The sequence below is a fragment of the Phalacrocorax carbo genome, chromosome 1, assembly GCF_963921805.1.
Source record: "Phalacrocorax carbo chromosome 1, bPhaCar2.1, whole genome shotgun sequence".
NCBI classification, from domain to species: domain Eukaryota; kingdom Metazoa; phylum Chordata; class Aves; order Suliformes; family Phalacrocoracidae; genus Phalacrocorax; species Phalacrocorax carbo.
Window position 1 is genome coordinate 89,268,330 of NC_087513.1, and position 27,191 is coordinate 89,295,520.

Consider the following 27,191-nt stretch of genomic DNA (forward strand, 5'->3'; position numbering starts at 1 on the left):
TGAAGAAACAGCATGACACATTTATTTTGCATAGCAACTTGCATAAAAGTTACTGAGCCCTTTATGGAATTAATTATCCAAAATACATGATTTCTGCCCAAATAAAGAGAAATGGTGGGGGCTAGCAAACACTAGAAAAACTTCACTTGGCTGGGAATCTGCAAAACCCAGTTGAGGATTCAGCTGAAATCTCACTTCCAATTCAAAGCAGATAGAGGTAGGACTTTTCTTTGGGTTCAGCAGATTTAAAGTATATTAAAGAATATTGTTTAAAAAAGAAAAAGAAGCAACAAAACCCCCACACTCCAGAAGCATTTCCTAAGTAAACTTAAAGGGAAAAAAATAAGGTAGATTTCATCTGTGCGGGCCAAGAGGGCTAGAAGGGGAAAAGAGAACACCTTTTGTCTGACTTGCCCCTAAGAGGGCTAGAATCTATTGCATACCATGACTTTTTCTCTGTGTGAGCCAGGAACCTTGCAGCCCTCTGCAAGGGGCCTTAGAGGGTAAGGGACATTGACAGGCAGGTAGTCACGCCTTCCTCTCATTTATAACTCTAGTCCGAGTTATGGCAGGGTGTGGGGCACAGGACAGAGGCAGGGTCCCGTCTTCTTGTAGAAACAAAGGAAAGCAGGAGGCCTCAGATAGGAATACCTGGCCATAGTGGTGGTAGATGCACTACTTCAACCTATTCTGGGGGACTTGGCCACAAGACAAACCTTGTCCATGTGCAACTGCATGCTGGCCAGAGAACCCATAGGTGGGCTGGGATTTGGCCACAGAGGTGTTTGTGAAGCTAAGGAACAAGACTGCACACACTGGAACACTTGGGAATGAAACCTTTTAAAGAAGGGCAATAAATACACAGGAAAAGAATAGGTGGAGGAACAGAACCATGAGTCTGCAGACTGAAATTATGTGTTCGGTCAAGCTGGCAAAGAGAAAAGCATAATTAGTCTTTTAATTCTGGCTAAGACGGGGCGTTTTTCCAGGCTGGAGATCACTGCCCTGCTCTCTGAAAGGCGGCCGAGGAGCAATATGTGCTGCTGCAGCTGATTAACAGTGCCACCAGCCGGCCTGCTGGAAGACTGCCAGTTTGCACGACAGGGAAAACAAGGTAGTGCACATCTACTCACCACCTTTCACCTGAAAACGTCTTCGCAGTCAGACTCTGATCCTAATACAAATGCAGCAGCTCGCAGGAACAGCCCCTTTGTAAGAAAGGTCTTACCCACAGAGGTGCTATGCAGCACTAGCTTAACTAAGCTTCAGCAGGGTCAAAGGAGGTAACAAATCACTTGGGGTTTTCTGGCAGAGCTCAGAGTATATGACAGAGTATCCAGCTCAGGAAGGCTTCTTCTCTTGTGAAGCACATCAGTCAGTGTGATGAACCATGTCAGAATTAGGCCTGAACTTACCAAGTAACCAGATGGTGCTACAGAGGCAGTGTAAATGCAGCCAATAAAATGTGTGTTGGCAATTAGATATGTAAAGACATACTTTCCACTGCTTGTGGGGTGATTTCCTATTGAAAACTGAACTTTAAATTGAATTAAGTTTGGCACCTCACAGTCTGTCCGGTCAAAACACTTATTAGGGGAGCTACTATTGCCTGGTTGCGCTAAAAAAAAACAACTGCAAAATATGCTAAAGCCAACAGTGCCAACAATGCAAAAAACCAAGAAAGTTCTGTTGCAATAGAGTAAAACCGACATTAAAAACTCTGCATTAAGATTTCCTTAAAGTCAATCAAAGGGTCATGGAACCTTTCATACAGCCTTCTGGACAGCAGTAAGGAACTGGTTTTGCCCAATAGCTGCAACAAAGAACTATGTAATGAAAAAGCAGTTGTGTGAGAAGGAAAGGTGTCATTTATAAAGCCAGTCTCAAATTTTGGCAGCCTGGCACACCTTTGCCAAGAATACTGGTCAGGATTTTGATAGATTATAAGCACATGATTATGTGGCTAAACTTTATATTTGACCAAATGCAAGTCTAATGGACTTCAGGGGAACTGGAACAGTATAAGCAGTTTATACTATGTGGTTGTCATGCAGCTGACACCTTCCTTTCCACTGAGACGTCTATATATAGGAATGTACACAGAGTCCCAGGTAACAACTAAAAAGCTGACTGAAAAGAGGCATCGTGAGACAAGGGATAAAATTTGAAGAGAGAAAAAGGGAGGGCCAAACAATTCCTAGCAATAACTTCATGTAAGGGATAACAATTGACCATCAATGAAAGTTTGATTTTCCATCTCCAAAACAGGTCTGGGACTGAGCCAATGTCCTTATCCAAAGACTCTTTGAACTCTGAAGAAGTCTTACTCCTCTCCAGGGCCACTGACAATATGAAAATATTCTGGCCAATAAAGGCAGAGAGATACAGGAGTGAAAAATGGCTGTGCAAGCCATGTTTCCGAAGTGGATGCATACAGACTGTCTATGTGATCCTTGCCTGAAAGGTCCTTAGCTTTTTGCACGTTTCTCAATGAAATTACTGCATCGTCACGGTTTTGAGACTGTCACTGAAGATGAATATGCTTGTGAAGCAAAGGAGGAGCCTTTATTCCTAGGGAAGTAGTATCTAATAAGAAGTGTCAAGGAAATGCTGTCAAGTGTCAAGGAATGCCAGACAACATGTCCCCTAAGAGATTCACCAAGGAAGGAGGCAGAATGCTCTGAATACCGTTGCCTTTGTTTCAGGTTTTCAGCTTCACAGAATTGCTGACGGTGGCAGTATAGCAAATGCATGTCTTCCTAGAGAAATGACAAAACAGAGCCTCCTTGTAAACCTCCATTCCCTTTCCTGGAAGGCAAAAGCAATGAGCTGTTTTGTTATAAGGGCCTGTCCTAACACACACCAACTCCACCATGTTCAGCCAAGAAGCAGGTTATCACTTGCATGGAACATTGTAATTGTTTTTTCACATCCTCACTTTTGCTACTTTCTGAGTCACTTCCATTATTCTGAAATTCCAGGCATCTCCCTCACAGACGTGGCATATACAGGTTGATGGCTGTCAACAGAAGACTAGCATCTAGTTCCAACAAATTCTGACAGGTATACTGAATCACACTAATCTGTCATTATCGCCTAAGACACTAAAGTCCTCACTGTGGAATGCGTACCTGGATGAGAGCAAAATCAGATAAACCAAGTTTTTAGCTGGACTGCGGCATCTGTGCCTTGCCTTCTTGCTTTGCATCCACCGAGATATTTAAGGGATCATTTCAATATTAGATTGTGAACCAACTAAAACATACTCCAAAAGGATACATAAGAGTGGGGATGCCCCGTGCTGCCAAGTATTTTCGGATGAGCCGCTCGGTACCATACCAGTTGAAACCTTTTGTTGCATACCCAATGCGTGGAAGATGCACTGTTGCTGAGAAGGAGGGAGCAGAGAGTGCGCACTCTTTAGGACAAGGTACACATATAGAAAGCAATCTAGATAAGGACTTCAAGCTACCCTACAAGAACAGAAGAAATATTTTGGAACATGACATATCTGCCATGGAGATCTCACTCTTACTTCACTTCAGAAAAAACAGTACAGGAGAGGTGGAAATTGGTCATCATCTTTAGGTGCAATCACACTCATAAAGATTTACTGTTCTGCCGCACAAACACTTACCATTCCTTTTCTTGGCTGCTAAATAAATCTTCTTCAGGCCCTTTTCCAAAGCAGACAGCTTAATGCCAGACAAGTTGTTGGACCGATCCCGGTGCTGAGCTACAACCAAGGCCAACTAAGGAGAAAACACACAAAACCATGAAATGGAGTCTATATACAGCACTAACAGACAGAGTGACAGCTGCTGGAAAACTGCATTACTAACTATTAGCTTTAATAAATGAGAAAAAGATCTCCTTTTCTCTAATGCTGAACTGAACTTAGCCGCGTTTAGTATTCAGTGCCATTATTATTGGGAAAAAGATATAACATTCATTTCACACAGCTTCAAAAACATGTGGACAGAGCAACATAAAAAGGAGCTTCTCATTCTCACCAAGTCTTGTCCTTTTTTCCTGGATATTTTATCATCAATGGGGAATAACAGGGTTCCTCCTAACTCCAGGTCTGTCCAGAAAACAAGAACAGAACAAAAAAAAAAAAAAATCAGTCCTGAAGAGTCAACGGTGATTCAATGCAGCAGTGATTTCACGGTCATGTTCTGTATTATTCTCTTTGTCTTTCTTTATCTCCTCAGGATAGTTTCAGCAGAGTCAGTCCCTTTGCTCAGGGAAGCAAGACAGATGTTACCCCCACCATCCTGAGACACACAGAAACACACACACATCCCAGTTAGAGACTACAAATGGAAGGAGGGACACTGGAACAACAAGAAGAAAGCATCTCCCAGGAAATTAGAAAAAACACCAGGTCCACCTTACAGCAAGCACCGCATTTTTCACCAGCTGTAGGTAGCTCAAAAAAGCTAATACATGTTCAGGACAAGATTAGTGCTTGGAGAGAACCAAAATGCTTAACTGAGTACTGCCTGAGGTGGCTTTCATCTTTCTTAAAAGCACTCTGACAGAAGATGCAGGGCTCTGGCTTATATGGTAAAAAACATCCAGTGAATAATGAAAAAGTTTGGTTTGGTTTTTTTTTTTTAATGATTTTTTAGGATCGGAATGACCAACTGTCCTGGTTTCAGCTGGGATAGAGTTAGTTTTCTCTGTAGTAGCTAGTATGTGTATGTGTATGTTTTGAATTTGTGCTGAAAACAGTGGTGATAACGTGGAGATGTTTTAGCTGTTGCTAAGCAATGCTTAAACAAGTCAAGGACTTTGTCAGCTTCCCATGCTCTGCTGGGTGCCCAAGAAGCCAGGAGGGGAGAGGGCACAGCCATGAGAGCGGATCCAAACTGACCAAAGGCATAGTCCATACCATATGACATCATACTTGGTATATAAAGCTGAGGGAAGAAGAACGAAGGCGGGGGGCACATTTGGAATGATGCCATTTGTCTTCCCAAGTAACCATTACGTGTGATGGAGCCCTGCTTTCCTGGAGATGGCTGAACACCTGCCTGCCCATGGGAAGGAGTGAATGAATTCCTTGTTTTGCTTTGCTTGTGCATGCAGCTTTTGCTTTGCCTATTAAACTGTCTTTATCTCAACCCATGAGTTTTCTCACTTTTACTCTTCTGATTTTCTCCCCCGTCCCACCATGGGGGGAGTGAGCGGCTCCATGGTGGTTGGTTGCTGACTGGGGCTAAAACCAGGCACCAATCCCTATGCAGAGCTCTCACGCTCCAAACGAGTCAAATCAAAGCACCTGCTGTATTACTACTTTCAGAGCTAGGAAGGCACACATCTAGAGAAAGAGGAAAAAACATGAGTATTAAGGTACCGAGGCACCTCACTCCTGCAACATCAGTGGGATTTAAGCTCTTTCAAGTATCTTGGCCCAAGGTCATGTTTTAATCTCTTACCTTTCATCTTTCCTGCCATCTCATATATTTTCCTTGGCTGATCAGAACGAGCCTCCAGAGCTGTAAATAAACCACCCTTTCCCCAGCGGCCGGAGTCATCTAAAATGAAATGACAAGTTAGACTCCTTTTAGAAAGAGAGGTTGAAGAGCATCCCTGCAGGAAAGGGACCTACTCTGTACAAATGCAACAAACGATTATCAAAAACAGATACAGGAACCACACATGAGCTGAAGTCACCCAGTACTCAAGGGACAATCCTAGAGGATAAACCTCAGCCCTTGAGAAAAACAAACTTGTCACAGTTCCCTGAAAAATTGCGGGAAGAATTCCTTCTTAGTATCCACTGAGGATGCTCAAACAAGCACTGACCATGGCACTGGGCATATAAACCTGTCAGTATCCTCACATACATGTATACAGGTACATAGGGCATGGACCTAGCATATCCTCCAGACTGGCACCATGGGCTTCCCACAACTAGATGTGTAATTTGTGGGCTTTCACTTTTACTTGGCATTTCCACTTTAAACATGAGGTTTTGTGCTGAATTTAACATAAGCCAAAGCAGATTATAATGTTCTGCTATAGCCCTGGTCAGAGAGCAGCTCCACCACTGACTGATTCAGGAAGAACTCTGTAATGTGAATTTCTCTCCCTCAGCTTTAGTGTCTTAACAGAGATCCTGAAATTAGGAGACTAGCCTAGAGCCTCTGTACTGTCAATGTTGAGAGACAAGCCCTGAAACAGAGAAACTCAGACCTCAGCCTCTGGAATTGCCTGTCTCTCTCTGCTGACTGTATAAGGGAGATGATTTTCAATATCTCAGTTCAGTCCCTACAGCTTCCTTGGGATGAACAAAAAGCCCTGCTCTCAGGAGAAACTGTCCCTGCTTGGCCACAGACTTAAAATTTCAAGCCATACAGGCATCTTTCAAGAGGCTTACCCATAAATCCAGAGAGGGCATGAAAAGACCCATGTATACTTTGCTAGTACTCATGTGGGTTACACATGGTAGAGCAGAGGCTGTATTGCCTCTGAACCACTCAAGATTAAGTCAGACTCAAATCCAAATTATTTCAGTCTGGATGGGAATTAGAAACTATTGAGCTAGTAGGGACAATTCAGCCCCCTGGTCTACCTCATCCAACAACACTCCTGTTGTCAGAAGTCCCACCTAGGCAGTGGACAATGATGGCATCCTCCTCTTCTGCCTTGGGGTGGGTGACATCTCCCATGACGTACTTGATAGAGTTCAGGTCTGCCTCTTCATAATATAAATCCCCATTCAGCCCAGCCTCATCCTCCTCAAACTCTTCCTCAGAGCCACTTCCCTCTGAGGGAAGGCAGGTAGATGTGTAATGATTTGCCTCCCACCAGGCCATCCTGAAACAAAACAAGCAAAGATGATGTTCAATGAAAATCAAAGACGGGAGCACACACCTTGTTTTAAATCTTCACAGTGAAACACAAGAGTCCCAGACCTGCATTCCCTCTGCTCCCCTCCCCTATTTTAGACCGGAACAAAGTTTAGCACAGGTGTCATCTGTGATATTAGGAGCCACATACCAGTGTGATAAGCCAATTGCAGGCATAGAAAAAGTGAGAATATGATGAAGGACAAGGAGCTACTTAGAGTGGTGAAAAGGAAGAACATCTAGGAAACAGGGAGGAGAAAGTTAAAATACATGTCAGAGGGTCACAGATGTGAGACCAATACATCAGGGCCAACTGTGACATTTCAGAGGGCTTCTCCCAAAAGCTCACAGATACAGGGTTCTTATTCAGGCCAGTCTCTATGAATTAAATTAGATGTGAAGTCAGGCAGGGTATTCAGGGGAAGAGAACCCTTGCTAGGGGCTCAAATCAGTTTTCCACCTTCACATCCCTACGTTACGCATTTGAGCACACACACAGAAACATCCTGATGGATGAAATTAACTCTCTCGTGAGGGTGGCGTGCAGCCATTTTGTCATCTTCTTCTCCCCTCATCCCCACCTGCCAGAGTGGATACAGAGCATGACTTGCTTTTGTCGATCAGGCACACATTTCTAGAGTATAGTGTAACAGACATCAGCTTCCAAGTAGCAGATGCTATACAAACCATACTTTTTCTTGTGCTCTGCCTCCATTTTTGCGGCCTTCTTTTCCTCAATGAGCCTTGCTCTCTTTGCTGCTGCTTCTTGGCGCTTCCTCCTCCTAGCCTCCAGCTCCTCTGCACTCAACAAGTGTTTCCTCCTGGTTGACTGTTCCCGGAGGCCTGTGAGAAGGGCCTGGAGAAAGAAAGAAGTATCATGGAAACAAACTGCGCATCTTAAAGCCATGTCTTGTGCCCACCTTAACCTACACTGCTTTCCCATTTGTCTACTTGTCCACAGGTCTTAATCCTCAGACCCCAACTGTCACATACATGTGGTTTTGTGACCTAAGTTGATATGAGTTCCCTGCACATCGTATCTCTGATCTGTTATCAGAATTGCTGAATTGTCAAGCCCTGAGATTCAAGAGCCAACTTTACTACATTGACATCCAAACCTTTTAACATGCCTTCTGCAAGCTGTAGAAGAGAGAAAACTGTCAGCCTCATTTTCCACAAGCAAATGAAAGAGCATCATGTGCCTTGTCACATATTTTGTCTTACATTTGCTTTGTTCCGGAGAGCTCTCCCTTCCTTACTGGTCTCTTCAGTCAAGGCTTTCTGAAGATCCAAAAGCTGATCAAATGCTTTTTTGTCTTCTCTGCTGGGTTCTTTTGAATAATCTTTGCCTTCGTACACGTACATGTGATCTTTAAAAAATAATTAAAAAGTGTAAAAAGGAACTGAAAACCACTAACACCTTAAATGAACAGTGAGATCAAAAGAATTTTGGCTTCTCTGTAACATTTTTACCCTCAGCAGAAAAAGATGTTCACTCTCATCATTTTTTTTTTTGTATGACCAGTGTCAGCATCATGTAGAAATAATGGAATCAAGATTTGCTTCCTTGCATAAAAGCTTTTAATTTAAGTAATTTATACTGACGAAGAACCTTTCTTTCTATTTCAGCCAAATAACTGTTTTAAGCTGTGGCTCCATCGCTGATCTCTGGTCATTCCATCTCTGCCAGCAGTGAATCCATTTAGCTTTCCTATCTAGTTACAGGCAACTTTTGTAAAGAGACAGCAAACTTTTGCTTTTGAGCTCCCAAACAAAATAAAAGCACAGAACTCTCAGCCCAGACTCGCTGCTCATCAGGTGAGCTATTTTCCTAATCACTATTACACAGTGTGGTACCACTGCTCCTCTTTAAGTTACCAACAGAAAATACCACTCTTTGCTAACTCTCAGCAAATAATTACTTGTTGCTGGCAACTGCTGCAGGACAGAAAATACCTAACCTGCAGGGCCATATTTCTGCTTCAGTCACAGATCTATATTTAAGTGCTGCTATGTACTCAAACCAGAAATTCAGTCTTTCTCACCGTGACGCTAGAAGAGGGAAAGTATCCTTAGAATTTTTTCTCATATAGCATGGGGTTGTGAAAAACTAACCACAGTTGTGTGACATTTGGTCTGGAAGGTAGAGTACTGAAGACAGAGTAGGTTTGTTCAAGTTGTTTAGACCCCATGACCCTGCATTTCTTATCTCACATTTTGGAACTTTCTAAGGTCATTTTAACTTGCAATTTTCATGGCCAATACTCTTTTGTTTGGAGAGAAATATAAAACACCTACTGTAGCCTTTCCTTAAGTTACCATTGTATCTCTAAAACTGTAGATCTATCTTAACGGTTCTCTTGGCAAAAATGGCATATGCAATTTGAATATTTCCTCTTTTCTTGTGAATTTCATCTGAGGTCTCAAAAGATTTGAAGCACATGAAGGAATTCAGCCCCCCCCCGCCTCCAAACTGGGCAAGTATTGCTACTACTATAATACAAATAGGCAAATAAGGACACAAAAAGAAGAAAAAGACCAATAAAGGCTTGGAAATAAAGTTTGTGGATAGGCCACAAAACAAAATCCAAGTCACTCACTCAATTACAAGTCCACTTTTCTTCTTGTTGCCTGAAAAATGCCACCCCTGCCTGGGAAGCCTGCTCTATGAGCACCCAAGTGTCATGCATTTCATAGGTATTTAAATTCTTAACTTACTCTCTGTATCCTCCTCTTCATACTCTTCTTCGCGTGGCAGCACAACATCCATTACCCACTTCCCTCCTTTTGTATCTCCAAGGATGTTTTCTAGCTCCACATCCTGTATAGTACTCCCCTCAGAGGACAGCAATTTATCCAAGCCAAATTTCAAGATTTCACTCAGCTTTAACAAAGAGAAGGGGAAGGTCAGTATTATCATCTCCTAATTCCATGCCAATCCCAGTGTCTCGAGCTTCTCAGGCTTAAATGCAAAGCATGTACGAGTGGAAGAATCTAAGCCTTAATGCTACCTGTGAGGATACTTATGCTTTAACATGCTTAGTTCTCCCAACGCCTGATGGGACAGGCCCCTACAACATACCTCCATCAAACATAACTCATCCAGACTTGAACGGTCATTTTTCCCCAGGGCCAAATGACAAAACAGCATTGTAATGACTGCATTCAAGCAGCTTTCTTCATAGCCAGAAAGACCGGGCTTGTTTTGCCCCCATCTCCTTTAAAACAAAAGCTTAAATGCCACAAAAACCCACGGGGAGAAAAATATCGATGTGGAATTTCCTATGGGCTCAGTTCCACTTCTCCCATGGAAACTATAATTGCTGAGATACATGCTGACGGGGCGGTTAGGGGAGGCAGGGGGGGAAGGATATACTAATTCCAAACCTCTCCTGGGTTTAGCTGCACTGATGGGATATATTCCCCTAAATGTCACTTTGCTTGAGGTTTTCAACCCAAGTTCTCAGCACAAACCTCAGCTTTCAGGTCAGAGTTATAAATCATGCCCTGACTCCTGAGATACTATATTTGCCAAGAGGTCAACAGAAGGTTGACTGAATTTCAGACTAACAACCAAAAGCTGACTAAGTACTTATCATCAGCTCTGTGAGAGAAAAGCACCAGAGACAGATATGTTCTAGAAACAATGAGTCAGCTTCCACTTCAGACCTGTTTTAATTAAAAATAAGCAAATAAAATAAGGAGAGGTTCTGCCTTCCCCTCTTCTCCAAGTAAACACACCCTTTTCCAACAACACATGTGTCTCAAAACAGTAAAAACTGTCTTCAAATGTCTGATCTTGTCTGGACCTGGGATGTCATTTTGGTTCCTAAGACATGCAAAAGCTGTCATGTCAATGCACATCTCCCCTAAAAATATAAGTGTTTGGCTAGGTTCGTATCAGACATGAATACAGAAACACTCTGGAACATTTCTAAAGATGTTACTGAAGTCAAATTGAGGATATAGCTCTATTTTACCTGTAACTCTGCTGCTCCCTGAGGCTTGGGCGCTCCCAGAGCAAACTGACCCCCTTCTACAATGGCGTTTGTCAGCCGGAGCTTAGAAGCAGCTCTTCGGTAGATTATTTCTTCAATTGTATCTCGTCCGATCAGGCGGATAATTTTTACAGGCCTTGAAAAGTTTAAGAAACCTCTTATTATTTTCTTTTTTTGAGGTGCACTAAAGCTGTTTCCTTGCATGGAGGACTATCCATGCACCCTCACCCACTCCTCAGGCAGGTGAAAAAGGCGAGAACAAAATCAACAAAAATAATCATCAGAAATGTAATGCTGATACAATTGCTACTTGACACAGGAGAAATGCTCATTGCAAAAGCGCAGGCAAACCTCCAGATTCCCTCTCCTCCTGCAAATCAACAAAGCTCCCACCCTAGGCACGTGACAAGGACGAGACTGCACGAGGCTGCAACAGAAAAACAAAGACATAAAATCCTCTCTGCTCTTCTTCTTTGATCTTCAGTCCACTGTACTTTAACCCTCCATTGCCTATGGATAGGGAAAATAAGACAGAGAGACCAAGACAGTCAGCAACCAAACCAGAAAAAGCAACATTTCTCACTTGTGCTGCCCAATCCGGTGAGCTCTTGCTATTGCTTGCAAGTCATTTTGTGGGTTAAAATCACTATCAGTAAAAATAACTGTATCCGCTGCTGTCAGGTTCATGCCAACTCCACCTACAAAGAAAGAGGAGGTCACAAAATATGTCAGAAGCAGAAAATAAAGGAGAAGCTGCAGAATTTATGCTATGCAAGGTTCTGTCAGATCTGATCAACTGTATCTAATTCAACGCATCTCTCAAACCCAAATCTAAGTCTCGTAAGGATCTAAAAAGATGGATAAGCCTTCTATTTCCAACTTCGTGCTTTCTGGAAGCCAAAAAAGTCAAAAAAGATAGGGTGCAAGTGAACCAATGCAAAGGGGACTGGTTGTCAAGACTGTTGAACAAACACATACTATTCCGCTGGCAGGCAGATTAACCCTGCAAGGACTGGCTTCACTGAGGCTACAAGGGATTGACCAAGTCATGACTTGGCTGCAGCACAGAAGCAACAGGTCAATACACTGCTGAAACAGTGGAAAACACCAGGCCCAACTATACAATAAGCACACCCTAGGTATTTGTATGACTTAAAGTTTTTGAGGTTAGAATTTGGGCTCTCAAGGAAGTAAAAGAAAAAAAATAGTCAATTATATTTTTTCTAATACCTGCTCTTGTGACTACAAACTGTAGTTAAAGGGGGGGGAGCCTGCTGCCTTACATTTCTTTCAGCTCATGCCAAGCACCTCTTCACAGTAACCAGAACATCCCTGCAAGTGGAGACAGTCATGCACCTGAAAATCTCTGTCCATAACAGTGATGGAAGTACTGTTAGCACACCCGTTCGCAGCTGACTACAAGATGCTTTGGCCAGACATAGCAATGTGCAGCAAAAAACAACTCTCAGTCTGGCTGACACAGGCAGGCAGAGTTGAGGCACCGTGGTGAGAGACACATTTATTCCTACCATCTAGGCTTAGGCGCTTCTCTTCAGTCTCTCTGCACGCTCCCCTCTATGCACTGCATTATCGCTGGAGTCAGGCTCATCCAGGAAAGTCTGACCAGGAGCCCAAAGGAAAACTTAGTTCAAGTTTGATGCTTGAGATCAAGCAGTTTGGATCCCTCCTCTGGAGACAAGCCTGCCTCTGTGCTTGCTTGACAGAGACAGGGAGGTTTGAAACTGCATAGAAGACACAGAACTGCCTGAGGAGCTAAGAGGGGAAGAAGCACAGATGGCGGTCCCATGGTGTTTGCTCTTTGCAGTCTCAGGACAGTAAAAGGCTCTCATTTGAGTCTGTCTGCCAGCTAGAGAGCATGTCCATGTTCAGTGAACTCGAGAAGCAATTCCATCAGCTTACTTAAAGGAAGTCTGTTCCCGCCTGAAGTCTGGTACTTGCAGAAATAAAATGCTAGTGAGCTTCCTTAAGCTCAACCTGGCATAGGGACAGGCATTATGGGACTTGGAATGAAAAAAACAAAAACTCAAAGTGGCTGCAATATGAAAAGTGTCTTGGCATCAGCTTCCAAAAGGAAAGCACAGAAACCAGATGTCCTAGCTGGGAGACCCAGGTTCAGGATGTGTCTTGCCTCCCTCAAAAATCCCTCACATGAACAGGCTCTCCCTGAAATCTTGCCAGAGAGAGAAAAAGAAGAGTGCAGAAGCAAGATGGGTTGCTTGTCTCCCCTTACTTACCTGCTCTGGTGCTCAGCAGGAAGATAAAGATGGGCTGTTGACCAAAGTTCTTAATGGCAAGGTGTCTCTCTTCTCCCCTGACAGAACCATCCAGCCGCTCGTAGCTGTAGCCTTTTCAAATAAGCAACATATATGTTTCTGAAATTTTGTCTATGCTCTTACCTTCTTACCTCATTCTCTACTGTCTCACTCCTGTCCTGAATCTTTTTATACCGAATCCTCCTGCCTTGATTCTTATTTTATTGCCTTTAACTCCTTCATTCTTTCCCAGTTAAACCTCGTATAAACTGAAGTAGTGACCCTGACTTCCAGACCGACCGTTGGCAAAGGGTAATTTAGCTGAGTCTGAAGCAGAGGCTCTTAGCATTTAATTTACTGCTTGGAAACACAACAGAAAAATTCAGAGCCAAAGTAAAAGAACGTTAACACATAGTCCCATTTCAGACTATGCTGTGCTGGCTGTTGGCCCCACAAAACAGGCCAACAACCTTATGCAAATTCCCACGGCCTTCAATGTGTGCTTTCCTGTGAGCACGCAGTATGGGATATGGCCCTACATTTGGCTTTATCCTGTGTTATTAGTTGTCCAAAACTAAAAACACCAAACAAAAGCCTCTTTCATGGGAAATCCTAAGTAGGCATGGAGCCATGTGGATTGAAACAAAAGAAAATGTCCCAAGAACATTTTGGTAACCTTGCCAAAAATGGTCTGATCCAACCTGCCCTCACAGACATGTTAGGGCCCCACTGCCAACAACTGTTTTAATCAAAAATTAATTTCCTGGTATGAGCGCAGCACAATTTGTGTTTGGTGCTGGACAAACTGAATCTAGAGCAAGCCTCTTGCCTTCAGCGCAATTACTTCAGGACTCAGGTATATAATTGAACACAGGTATATAATGAAACATTGCTACCCTGCCATCTGTTAGCTCCATTTTATCACGGAACCAAAGCTGAAACTACTTTGAAGAACAACATTTAAGTGCCAGCTTATTTCAGGCATGTGGTAGCACAGCAAAGAGCTGAACTCAAGACCCTCAAATTCACAGCACCACTACAACAATATGGTTTGTATCTACTAAGCAGCAATAAATCCCCATCATAGTCCCTTCTTCATCCCAGGCAGATCAACCAAAATCAGAGGAACAATATATGGCAGGGATCATTAGGATAAGGCCTCTGCTGCCAAAGCGTGCAGAACATACCTCTGTAGTCCAGGTAGTCTTGCAGGATATCAAGCAGTTGAGTCATTTGAGAGAAGAGCAAGACACGGTGGCCACTGGAAGAAGAACATGAGACACCATGAGCCTCAACATACTGTGACAGCATTTCAGAGAGTGGTAGAGGGGTTACAATAGCTTAACCAGTCACTTTTACATAGCAGGGCCTCATCACCTCTGGACACTAAGCCTCACAGAGTCATGGCCCATCCCCTCACCACATTTTCAGCCTAGTCAACCTCATCTGCTATCATCAGTTACCGTGTCTAGAGTGCTAAGTCACAGAGAGGTAACAAGGCTGTGGCACAGCTCTGCTGCTGGCTATATGCAGCCTAGTGAGGGTCCAAAGGAACCTGTCTAAAAGGATCCTCAGCTTCAACCTAACATCACAAAGTTTTCCTCACCACATGACCTGCCACACCAGACTGCTATCAAATCACACACTACAAAGCATCTTAAATGCTGGGAAAATGTTGTATCAGCATGTCTGTGACAGTAGAGCATTTCCTCCTCTAGCAAATGACCCTCAAAGATCAAACTCTGCCTACAATCATGTATAAGTGAGAAATCAACTCTCCTGCCTCCCTGCTCTAGGCCTCTGTGCTCTGTTTAAATCAGTCTTTACTGTAGAGCAGAACACAGGCATTTTCAAGTCCAAATTTTGCACAGGGATGATCCTGTGGCAAAGACGTTCAAGGGAGAGGCACCCACTCACACCGTGCTTTACAGCAGAAGGACAAAGACCTCCACAACCACATCAGAACTTCCCAAGGTCTGTTGAAGCTCTGTCCTTTGGAAGTAGTCCAAGGCAAATCCCACCCCAACTGAGAAGGTAGAATGTGTGTCATGCAGGAAGCACTGCTTCACAGACTGCACAAGAATGCAAACCACAGTTTGATTTGCCTCCCATCTGAGAGCTGGAGGTAAATACCCAAGTTATTTGGGTTCCAGGTTCTGAAGTCACCAGAGCCCAGCACCAGCAGTTCTGAATGCCATTCTCAAAGCTAAAGGTTCAGCTTATTCTTGGTTTTTGGTCCAGTCAAATGTCTTTTTCACATTTGCTATGCCTCCTGCCTCCTGGGCTAACACAGGCATGGTAGCACAAACGAACTCAACTGATGCATTGGAAGCTACTCTCAGGAAACCCATGGTGAAACCACATGTTCTCAATACCATGTCAGATGGTTCTCCCAGGTTGCCAAATATGGCAAATATGGGAACATGTGAGAGAGTTAGTGGAGTGTTTTAAGAAATGTTTAAAGGGAAGCTACAAAAATCTTTGAGGTTCCTCTACCACTTCTAATGCAGCTCCTTATACTCAAATTACTTCTGTCAGATAGTCAGTAATGTGCAAAAAATAGGGCAGTCCTTGTGTTGTGATTAATATCTACTCAATCTATGGCTAAATAAGGTAGTTTGTCACAGAATCACAGTTTGGAAGGGACCTCAGGGATCATCTTGTCTTCCCAGTTTACCTCTCCTCCCTATGTCAACCTCACCCTATTTTCCTCACACCAACATGACATACCCAGCACACAAGAATGAAAGGAGTTTATCCAACAAACACAGCTTGCCACTGGCTTCAACAATATGATCTCCAATCTCAAAGGGTTCTGGCTCAACACCTGGAACAAAAAAAGAGTTTCAGAAGCAGACCTAATACTGCGCAAGTAACAACTCAATGGTCAACCTCAGCGTGTCTGCACTGCCAACTATCACCAAGCAGACCCCCATGATGCTTGCGTGAGAAGTGATGGTCCTTCTCCTTCTCTAAAGAACAGCCTCAGTAGTTCACAAAGCATTGTGATTTCATTGTTTAGGTGTGAGTAGATGCATTGATGAGAAAACAAGCAAAGAGCTGCAGTCCCCTACTTTACTCCTCATTACTGATGAACTGTCATATGTTGGAACTGGTCACAAACTCACAGCTGGTTCTGATTCAAGTATGACATTGTTTATTATTTGCTTTTTTAAGCACTACACTGACAAGCAATAATAGAAAGCCATTGTGTAAATCAAGAAACTTATTTCTTTCTGTTTCAAGAAAGAGGAGTGCTTTCTTACCATTGAAAAGGTATGGGTGGGCAACACACTTCCGAAGCTGAATTAAGACATTCTGAAGTGTAACCTTCCTTCCTGTTTCACTTTCAAATGCATCTGGAACAAAGAGCACAGAAAAGGAACTGAGCAGGAACACCCATGCTCCATCAATGGGTGTGTCTGGGAATGTCTGGGTGCTGCTCTGCAGTGCTTCCGCACTGGAGTGTCTCTGCGTGTCACGTCTGCATTTGAATTTCCATCTCAAGACTAATACATCTGTTTTCATGGACCAAACAAAATTTCCCTCATGTTTTTTAGATAAGCCTTTAGAAAAAGGCCCTGATGAAAACTACTCTGCCTGTCAAACTCCCTGGAACTTTATGGACTCCCTGGAAAGGGTCACTGTCATTTTTCTGAGTGAATTCTAGATCTAGGAATAATCAAAAATAGCAAAAGAAATTTGGTGCATTTCCTTTGAGTTTTCTAACAAAATAAGTAACACAGCAGAGTCAAAATCTACTAGGCAACCAGGAAGTTAAGAAAGGTTGCATTTTTGTGAGGAAAAAAAGAAGATATGTGCACACATGCTGTACTTAGAAGAAAGTTCAGCCTCCCTGGTGATGTCCATGCAAAGTGCCCTTGGCTCCTTGATGCACCAGACATTAGCCCTGGAAGAACAAAGCATCCTCATCCCCCAGTTTTACTTTCCTTACAACACATAAGCACTGGCAGCCCATATGATGTGGTATGCATAGATGAAAGAGGAGGAATTCAGAGAGAAGCAAATACTTTCTTATACCTCAGGATACTTTGTTACAGTTAGTTCATATGTGAAGTGACAAGGAGTGAGCTATGCTGGTAAGAGTCTGTGGCTGCATTGCCTGTGGTTTCCAAAGAAACTCGTATCTACATCCTGTATGTTTAATTTGCTGTATGACATCTGTACTACTATTGGAAAATTTGTAGAGATCCACAGATCCCAAATTTCCTGTACCATCCTTTTGTCTGAACTCGAAAACATGGTATAGGAGCAGGCTTACCTGGTGATAAGTATTTTTAATTACAGGATGGCTCAAAGCAGAATCCTGAAGCTGGCCCTCCCTGGCTCTGCAAAAGCTGAGCTCTAGGTACATAGGTCTCTTATTTTATCACAAGCTAAAACCACAAATCAAGCAGCCCAAAGCACTGAATTTGCCATGTTCATTCTATGCATATTCTGCAGACCGAAATATTTTTACCTTCTCTACAACAGAGCACAGATTTACAAAAGGAATTAATTTTAGTTTTAAAATTAGCTGATAGGGTTCAAACCCGTCAGTTACCTAGATCTTTCATCAAAATGGCTTTGTAGTACTTCCTTTGCAGAGCTGACATTCCATGGTACAGAACCACTTCCACCTTCTTTGGCAGCTCTGCAGCCACCTCCGACTTGACTCTTCGAAGCAAAAATGGCTGCAGAAGATTGTGCAATTCTTTGGCTATGCAGAGGCAGGAAAAAAAAAAAAGGAGCAGATTACTGCCTTAAATGTAAGGAATTTATGCAGTACCTTCACAACTATACTTTCAAAATAAATGTATAAGGAACTTTACATCTCTTAGTGAAATGATTCAAGCCCAATTTTACAAACAGAGAAACCAAAACATAGCTGCATACCTTAAATATGTAAGAGCTACATTAAGGTAAGTAATCTTTACTTTTAGTGGCTTTGTTTGTTGTTGTGGCTAGTCAGCATTAAAAAAAAAAAGGCAAATAAAGGCGACATAACATGTCTGCTTCCTAGTCAAGATAACGGCTGGTTCTGATTCAAGTACAACATTGCTTATTACTGACCTGGCTCACTCTCCTTTTCAATCATTTGGTAATACTCAACAAACTCTTTCCCTTGTTCCCTAGGAAAGATGTCAGGCTCAATAAGGCTGAGTAAGGAGTACAGTTCCTGGAGGCTGTTCTGGATTGGCGTGCCTGTGAGTAGCAGGCTGAAGCCCACTGAGAACTGAAAGAACAAGCAATGAAATAAAATTATTAGGAGAAAATATGTGAAAAGTTACTTAATATACCACTTCACCCACACCACTTTTAAGCTTAGCTTAAAGATGACAGGTGGCACAGGACTGCCCACAGAATGCTGTAAATGTCTGCCAAAACCATCCGACATAAGGTAGGGTGTGACAAACACCTCCACCAAACCGACGAGCATGGCACCAGTGCAAGAAAGACAATGTAACTAAAATAAGAACAAAGTGCAAAACTGTCACCATTAAAATTCTTAGATCCATGTGATCTACGGTCCAGTACTGCATACTCAGTGTTAGGTAATGAGAGATGACTGGAAAATGCTGTCCGAATAGGACAGTGAAATGAAACTGCAAGAGACTGTGTTCCATTTCTATTTGCTGGCTAACTGATAAACACAGCAACATTATCTGGTCCAAGCTGCTCACAGTAATCCTTGTAAATGGACTTGAGGACTATGATTACCTTTGAAAAAATACAAGTCTTGTCTCAAGTTTGGTAATAGAGAATATGTTAAGAGAAGAGCTAAGGTAAATCATGCCTATTTCTTTGTTACTACAACCAAAGCTCCTGAAGTAACACGTATCACAATATTTTCAGAAGACATGAGACTTCCAGAATTTAATACAAAAATTATTTTTCAAGGTACTGTAGTTAGTTGTTGCTGATGCCAGCCCAGACCTAATGCCCATGTTTCACTGCCATGACAAGAGGTATATCCTATCCTTCACTCAGGCATTCACTGTACTTCAGCAGGGTGCTTTGGAAGCTGGAGCAATTATATTAATTTCAATAAAAAAGGGTGGCTCCATTAAATGGGACAATGGAAGTCGATAGTTCATGACTCGAGGTCCCACAAACTAGGCAAGGGTTTCTTCACTCTCCCAGAGCTGGAGATAGCCTCTTGTCGCTTTATATTGTCTTAAGTCAGACAGACTTCTACTACTTCAGTAGCACAGCTGTGGTTCAGCACTATGTCTGGCTGCCTTATATTTTTCTGTCTCTCAAATTGCTCCAATGTGACAAGCTGAAACATGAATTAGGATGAGAGATAAGCTCCATATACTGCTCACCTCCATGCAAAAACAAGAAGATAGGCCTTCATCTGTCTGCCACTAAATATGGGAATACATTCACCAGCTCTGATGGCAATTGGTTGGGGCCCAGAGCTTAATAAATACTCAGAAGAACAGAGAATCTGTATACTATACTGAAGATAAAAAAGGCTTTAGACACTAAAAGATGGATGAATTATTTTACCTCAGAAAGTGTCTTGTAAAGCAGAGAACTTTGATTTTTCAGTCTGTGAGCTTCATCTACAATCAAGGCAGCCCAGTTAAAGCTGAAAAAAGAGTGTCTTCAGTTAGGGACAGACAATTCATTCTTATCAGCACAAAAAGACTGAAGTAAGCGGTGGCTCTGCTTGGTTGGACTTGAGATGGTCCATGAACCACAAGCAAACACCACAAGCAGGGTGGGAGGAATTGACAAGTACTGGTTTCCAAGAGCCAACGCAGCTTCTTAACTACAGCCTAGGTGATTTTTTTCTGAAATCAAAAGTAAGTAAATGCATTGAAATTGTTGCTTCTCTCTCCACCCCCATTCCTATGGGGAAAATGACATAACCACCAATTAGTCAAACATTCAAGGAGGTCTACAATTTGGAACAAAAAAGATGTGAAACTAGGCCCTTGTACGTGTGCAAAAACGCAACAACTAATATCAAGTAGTGATAGCAGAGTGATTTACAAGCCTTTTGCAGATCACCCAAGAGAGCAGCTTCAGCTTGTTCTGGGCTTGATGCAGCTATACGCAGTGCCTCATCAAGTAGGCTGTAGAATCACTGGTGACCTAGTAGATCCACTTGGCTTCATACAAACTCCAGATTCTTAAGCCTCAGTGTTTGTGCCTGCTTACCACCAGGGTCTCAACTCCCACATCACAGTGATTTCCATCTAGCCGATGGATTCCACAGGCTGATGGGTAGGCAGGGGAGGGAAAGCATGACCCACACAGTTCTCTTCCCAGTGGAATATGAAGGCTGGATATGTTCTCCCCACAGCTCTTCTGTGTCTCTCAATTCCCCTCTTTGATGTTTAAGAGCGGTTCTTCTCTGCCAGGGCAGTGAAATGTCATTATTCTTATTCTACAGGCTCAGCAACCAAATCTCTCTACATTATATTAGAATAGGGCTCTTGCTCAACTCATTTGTGTTGTTACACTGCTTGTAAGGAGTGGTGGTGGTAAGACATCTGATAACTCTGACCCACCTTTATAAAGCACTCCAAGTGCTCCTACACAGGACAGGTACAAATGATTAGCAGCTGCTTTTTTCAGAAGGAATACTAGAGGGCAAAAACCCCCCTTGAGTGACACAGCTTTGAGGTTATGTGCTAGCCTTAGAAGTAGGAAATTGCCCTGGAGCTGACATTTCTGTGGTACTAGGGCTGGTTACTTGCTCTCCCTGGGTACTCCCTGGTAAGATGCAAAATAAGCAGAATCGTACACAGCAGTGCAGGACATGACATGAACTGTAAGGACAGTATGGCCACAGCTACCTTTCATAAGGCCTGGCTTCTACCACAACCCACTGTTTCCACCAGTGGCCAAGGGCAGGTGCTTTGCAGAAAGATAACAGCGTGCCCATAGTGGGCCTGACTACTTCTGGGAGATCCAGAACTCTGTCCGTGGGGGCCACTGGGTTTCTGCTCCTACAAAGATCCTGAGCTATTCAGGGCATCTGGCTGTCCCTATCATTTGTCTCAGCACTTACCACTATTGCAAGATATTGGTGCTATTACTAAAAAATATGAAAATTCCTCCCCATTCAAGTGTAGGCTTCTGTAAAATCCTGCATGGCTGTGGCAATACTTCCTACAGGCAGAACTTCAGCTGTATAATCAATCTTGCTAGAAAGCATAATGCTCCATAAACCCTCCACAGTTCTGACTGGAGGCAGGAGGCAATAAACTTCAGGATATGGTATTGGCACGTGTTCACCACAGTATAATGTAGGTCAATTTCATCAGATTTTGCATCTAATACCTTTACAATCTAAAGCTTTTGAAGATCTCCTCTGTTCTAAATATCAATCTTCTGGACTGATATTTGTTGTACTATATATCAGTCACTATATATCATCTTATTTTGAGTTAACTGGCTTGAAAACTGTCCTTGGGGGAAGTTCCCTTACATCTTAGCTGACATTAAAGATTCTTCACTGAAAGTTGATACAGACAAAGCTCTAATCACAAGCAAAGAACATCCTTGGCTCTTGTGAAACAAGCATGGGATCTCACACACATACAAACATACACTTAAGAAATCGCTGACAGACAGGCAGAATTAAACTTGAAAAAAACTAAAGCCAGACTCACGGTTTTAGAAATGCTGCATCTTTCAGGCAAATCTGCAATGAAAAGAAATGAACTGTGATTTATGACTTAAGTTAATACACCAGTTAAGAAATGGAACATCTTTTTCTCTACTTGCAAACTGTGGTAGAATGGAGGAGAGTGAAATGAAGCCACTTATTACCAGAGGAAAGTAGCATGACAGCTATTGTAAGCCCAAGCTGTTGTGATCCTACATTTTAACTCTCGTCTGGCAAAATACCAGCAGCAGAACCTCAGAGAATTAATGGAAATTTACACACACCATAAATGCTCTTCACTTCCGTGAAGTTTTTCTTATCTTTCTGTCTCAGTAAGAAACACCATGCACCTTCAGCATCATCATCTTTTCCACTCTAACCAAACATATGCTTCAGTGGATTAATCTAAGCTATTACAATGCCCTCACAGTATCCTGAAGTGTAAGCACTGCTTGCCCAACTTCAGATTCAGAGGAAGAGAAATCAGGTCACTCAGGAGAAATCCTTAAAAAGCACAGAATTTTATCATCAAAAGCAACAGAGACAAGAAAAAACCTAGCCAGGTGAGTATCTCAATACAACTGATTGCTTTCTTGGACTTGCTTCAGTATAAGCACCTTCATTTATCACATTCAGGGCAAGGCCTATCACTGCTACCCGCTCCCACCTGTGCAACATGGAAGAAGACTCCGTTTCAGAGTGGTCAGCACAGGCCACACAGCTCCCAGTGGGAAGAGACAGTAAAATACTTGGAGAGGGAAAGCAAAAAGGCAAAAGAAAAGGGAGATCGGGGAGGCAGGGAAGAGCTGTAAGAGATGCTTTTCATCTAATTTCAAGTTGATGTGTTGTTAAGAGATTGTTAAAATAAAATCAAGGTGCTGGTGTGAAGTAACACCTGAGTGGGACTGACTCATAAGAGAAAAATAAAGACTTTTCCCACTCCAGATAACTAAGCACCAGATCATGCAAAGTCCAAAGCAGTAACCAAGGAAGCAATGCTATTCTGGTTGGTTCCATTTACAGCAGGACAGGACCTTCTCAGGAGAGCTCTGATCAGATTCAGCCTAAAGTCCTATCAGTTGTAACAGGAACCTCACCATTTTGCAGTCCGTCCAGGAATGAGAGTTTTGTCTGAGGAGGGTATGCTGAAGAGGGCATAAAAAAGGTGAACTGTTTCTAAGTGTTCTTTGCATTAATAGTGTTCTTGATTAATAGTCTTAAAAAACATCACATGCATACGCTTTTATTAAAATGTTAAGGGACTGTAAGGCACCATACAAGACAATGCAGTACCATTTATCATTAGTTAAGGATGGACACGTGCCTGTTTTCTTTACTCAAGGTGCGATAGAGGTATGTGGTAAAGCTGGGGTTAAAGTAGATTATCTTAGGGACACAAAAACTGCAGCAACTTAGATCAATTGGTGAAATGGTTTACAGAGTATAAAATGACTGAGGAAGGAGAGGCGAGTATGTTGGACAAGGCACAAGCTGGGTGGTACAGAGGAATGGAAAAGATGAGATAAAACTTGAGCCTTCCTTTCAGGTGACACAGACATCACATACCTCATATGTTGTCAAGAGCACACCGAAGTGAGATTGCTCTTTCAGGTTCTTCTGCAGTTTGGGTCGTTCCTCCTTGCTGCCTATGTATGTCACAAAGGAAAGACCTGGAGCAAATCTGTTGTCAAGAGAAAGATAGAGGAAAAAAAAGTGAGCTGAGCTAAGTCTTTCATGTGTTTATGACCCTGGACCCCATTATCAAACGTAGTTACTGCACAGATAATGAGAACCTTCTATCCAAACACCCTACCCTCCTGTGAGATGTGTCTGGATCTCAGCTTCGGAATCTAACCCTTTGCTGATTAATTTGCCTCTCAGGTTGGCGCCTCAGCTGCTGGTTCTGCTTCGGCCAAGTCCCAAATAAACTGCATTCTCCTAGGTCTAAAAGTCCAAGGCAGATGATCAAAAACCAGTCTCATGGCCCATCTGCCATTCTGAACTGGAAAAGCTCATGAGAAGCAGGTGAATGAATAGAGTTTGCCCAATTGGGACCAAAGAATTGGTCTAAATCGTGCTAAAACAAAGGCAAACAATGTCTGGAGCAAACAGGTCCATGTCAGGCCCTCAAAAGTCTATCCTCTTAGTCAAACAGCAGAGAAAGCCAGTACCATGGAGGAAGAGTCAGGATCATAAAATTCTTCCTCATTTACTCCCACCACTGATATTTGCTTAATGTTCCTCCTGGATAGCTGTTCACTGCTGATCTATGAAGGGATGCACTTTCCCCCAACTATTCTAACGGCAAGTCTATCCAAATCAGGCCAGCTCACTTCAGAATGTAAGCTGGGTGACTTCAGATGCTGAAACGGCCAGACAGATAGACTTCTGTTCTAATCTTTAACTTTCTGCTCTTCCTCTTAAAAGGAATGTTTGGGCTTCAGCTTAAAAACGTATATGTTCCGCACACAGCAAATATGCCATCAGCTCAGTCACTGCACCCATGCAACGATGGGCTGTGTGCACGGATGTAATGTATTTGGCATGCATATGTGAGCATGCCAAGAAAGATACTATTCAACTTGGGTCTTACCTTTTCAACATACAGAATCCTGGCTGTCTTCAGCAGATTTTGCCTAAGAGAGGCTGAGCATGGAGGGTTACAAAACAATAACAAGTAAGGAGCTACTGATGGGCATTTGTACTGAAAGTCAGACGATACTATAAGTTGGATGAATTCACGTATACCACAGCATTGTAAAGACCACACATTAACTGCAAGTAGTGTTTGCATCGATCTGTAGTTTCAACAGATTCTGCTTTTACTTTTTTTCCCCCTTTTAAAAGGACAAAAACGGCTGGACTGAGCCCATTTGAAAAGAATCTTTGTAACTTGCTGTACAAGACTATCATGAGATGGACAACTGCTGAAACTTACCTCTCCAGTTCCTCCTTCCAGTTGCTCAGAACAGACAGTGGACAAAGTATCAGAAATTTCTCTTTGTTCGCCAATTTTTTTGTCAAATAAAGAAGTAGAGAAATAGTCTAGAAGGCAAGGAAAATTATTTTTTTTTTCATAAGAAAAGGGTTAAAACCAATGGCCTGAATCAACATAAACTGTCCACCTCTGGAGCTTTGTAGCTGGCTCCCACAGGTTCTCTAGCACAAGGCAGAGCTAAGAGAATGTCAGGTGAGATCTACCATCCACAAAAAAGTTTAGATCCCGAAACATGACCTCAATATCTGGAGCCCCTTTCCAAAAACCTTTCTCCAGTCACAAAAAAGAAGATCTACCACATACCACTTGATAAAACTACCAGTTTCTTATTTAAGACCCATCGAGTACCACCAGCTGAACCAAAGCACATTCATTTTCCACCAGAACCGAAACCCATTTAAAAACTCCCCACCCCAAAAGCAGCACTGAAAAATTTACACCTGTAAATTTTAATCCATGTGTTGGCAAACCCAAAAATCACCTTGCTGCAGGTGCCTCAAAACAACATCATCCTCTCTGTACTGGCTGTGTATTGCCCCTTCAACTCAGCCCACTATGAATTACGCATTCAGATGTCTGTGTGAAATGACCTCGTCTTTTTACAAAACCCTGAAACCTTTCTGGAGTGTCACTCAGGACCTAACAGGGGTTTTAAGCTATTAAGGAATGAAAGAAACAATAAGCTCTGTCTTTTGAGTATGGGTTTCAGAATGAGGCTGCTTAACTGACCAATCATTAGGGTGATTTTCCTTTTATTCTGCAGAACCATAGGGCTAAATTATTAGGCAAAGATAGTTTTCCAGAAGAAGAGGACAACACACCTGACAAGTCTTCCCAAGACCCATCTCATCACCCAGGATACAGCCATGCTGGATTTCGTAGCATCTCACCAGCCAGTTTACACCTTCTATTTGATAGGGACGAAGCTTAATGCCTGGGAATAAAAGCAATTTGTTACATTTACACAGTCACCCAATACACTCTATGCACAGTTGTTCCCTGAAGCCACCGGAGACAGGTCCTGCACAACCAGGTCACCCCAAACAACGGCCTTGCAGGAAGAACGCAACAGTTGTCAGCAAAGCTGGCTTACCCTGCAGGAGAGCAGAGACACCAGTGTTACAGCAAATCCATTAAATTAAACCGTATTCAGGAACTTGTACACACAAAAATGCCCAAGTCATTACAAAGGCCTGTACGAGGAACCTAATCTGATAATTAAGCCGCTACTTTGCGTCGTAAAATATGGCTTAATTTTCAGCTCCAGCCACTTTTATAAATATTTAAGTACTACATCCTGGGTCACACTTTAGGCTACCAAAAAGGTCTGTAACATTCCACTACTCTATAATAATAATTTCTCAACAAGATGTTTTCCAGCTTTCCTACACTTAAGCTAGGACAGGCCTCAAGGGTAGGTCACTGTAGCTAGTACAACCATTGCAATCCTTCTTGTAGAGCACAGTATATCAAAACAAACACAAAACAAGCCAAGTAGGAGTTCTCAAGATCTTGCCTTGTAGCCGGACTCAAGTACTGTGTATTACTAATGACACGGCACCATTGCCGCCCTCTCCTCCCCTGGGAAGGGTGCACGCTGAGCGTGTTGAGTAACTCACCAGACCGCAGGAAACACAAACCCAGATTAATACAGGGATTGAAATGTGGGAGCCCCACAGCTAAGGAAAACGTGCAGGCAGGCTGGATAGCTCAGGTGCTCCCCTTTAATATCTACCCTTCAGGGTATTCGTGTTCAACAGATACACACGTTCAACATCAACCCACTTTGAGGGTGTTGAACGCTGCCCTGTCGAGCCGCTCCTGCAGCACAGAGCTGTCTAAGGCTGCGCTGAGGCACCGGAGAGGTAAAAGCGGGGCTCGGGGAGCCAAACCTGGCCTAACCACCCACCTAACTGCAAAGCCCAGGAAGGCGCGACTGAAGCAGCCGGGGAAGGTGCGCACGGAGCGGCAGCAATACCGCTCTCCGCAGCGCCTGTAGCTCACTTTTACAGGCCAGGGGGGCACCTTTATTTACACCTTTATTTATTTCAGGCCTGAAGGTTGTTAACACAGAGCCCAGGCGATTACAGCGGCACGGCCCCAGGGTCCCCCCGCCGCCTCCCGCGATCCTCTCACAGAAACCGGCGCCCCGGCGCGCGTTACCGCTCCCTCACCGCCCCCTTCCCCCGGGCCGCCCGGGGCCTGGCCGGATACCGGCGGCGGCCCGCTGACCTGTCAGACCCCACCGGTAAACGTCCGCCTCCTCCACGCCCGGACCCCCTGCCCGGGCGCCGGCGGCGCGGCGAAGCGCCTGGAAGAAGCGTGACATGGCGGGCAGCGGGGGAGGCCCGGTTCGGCGCCGGCAGTCACCGCGCTGCTCCCGCCGTTTCCCTCCGGCTCCGGGCGGGGCGCAGGCGTGGCGAGGCCCGAGCA

General features: G+C 43.3%; 1 protein-coding gene and 1 long non-coding RNA gene across 6 annotated transcripts in view; one reads left to right on the top strand and one right to left on the bottom strand.

Annotated features, from left to right (window-relative positions):
- On the bottom strand, positions 1–27,174 carry CHD1L (chromodomain helicase DNA binding protein 1 like). 5 transcript variants are annotated; one of them, XM_064465969.1, is made up of 23 exons: positions 26,991–27,174; positions 25,580–25,692; positions 24,699–24,805; positions 23,327–23,441; positions 21,765–21,796; positions 19,648–19,729; positions 18,205–18,367; positions 17,696–17,851; positions 16,398–16,490; positions 15,862–15,958; positions 14,319–14,392; positions 13,114–13,224; positions 11,442–11,556; positions 10,841–10,994; positions 9,579–9,744; positions 8,085–8,230; positions 7,553–7,716; positions 6,620–6,828; positions 5,445–5,543; positions 4,014–4,084; positions 3,638–3,752; positions 3,280–3,388; positions 1–2,586 (listed from the first exon to the last, which is right to left on the bottom strand). In XM_064465969.1, the coding sequence occupies exons 1-23, from the start codon at positions 27,085–27,087 to the stop codon at positions 2,508–2,510; spliced, it is 2,667 nt and encodes an 888-aa protein (XP_064322039.1). In that variant the 5' UTR covers positions 27,088–27,174; the 3' UTR covers positions 1–2,507. The 5 variants fall into 5 exon arrangements, with proteins under 5 accessions (XP_064322039.1, XP_064322074.1, XP_064322065.1 ...); XM_064466004.1 differs by lacking the exons at positions 25,580–25,692; positions 26,991–27,174 and adding an exon at positions 24,354–24,406; XM_064465977.1 differs by lacking the exons at positions 1–2,586; positions 3,280–3,388 and adding an exon at positions 2,593–2,759.
- The window catches only part of LOC135315794 (uncharacterized), a 212,058-nt gene that overhangs the window by 144,545 nt on the left and 40,322 nt on the right, over positions 1–27,191 (top strand). The window lies entirely within an intron of this gene.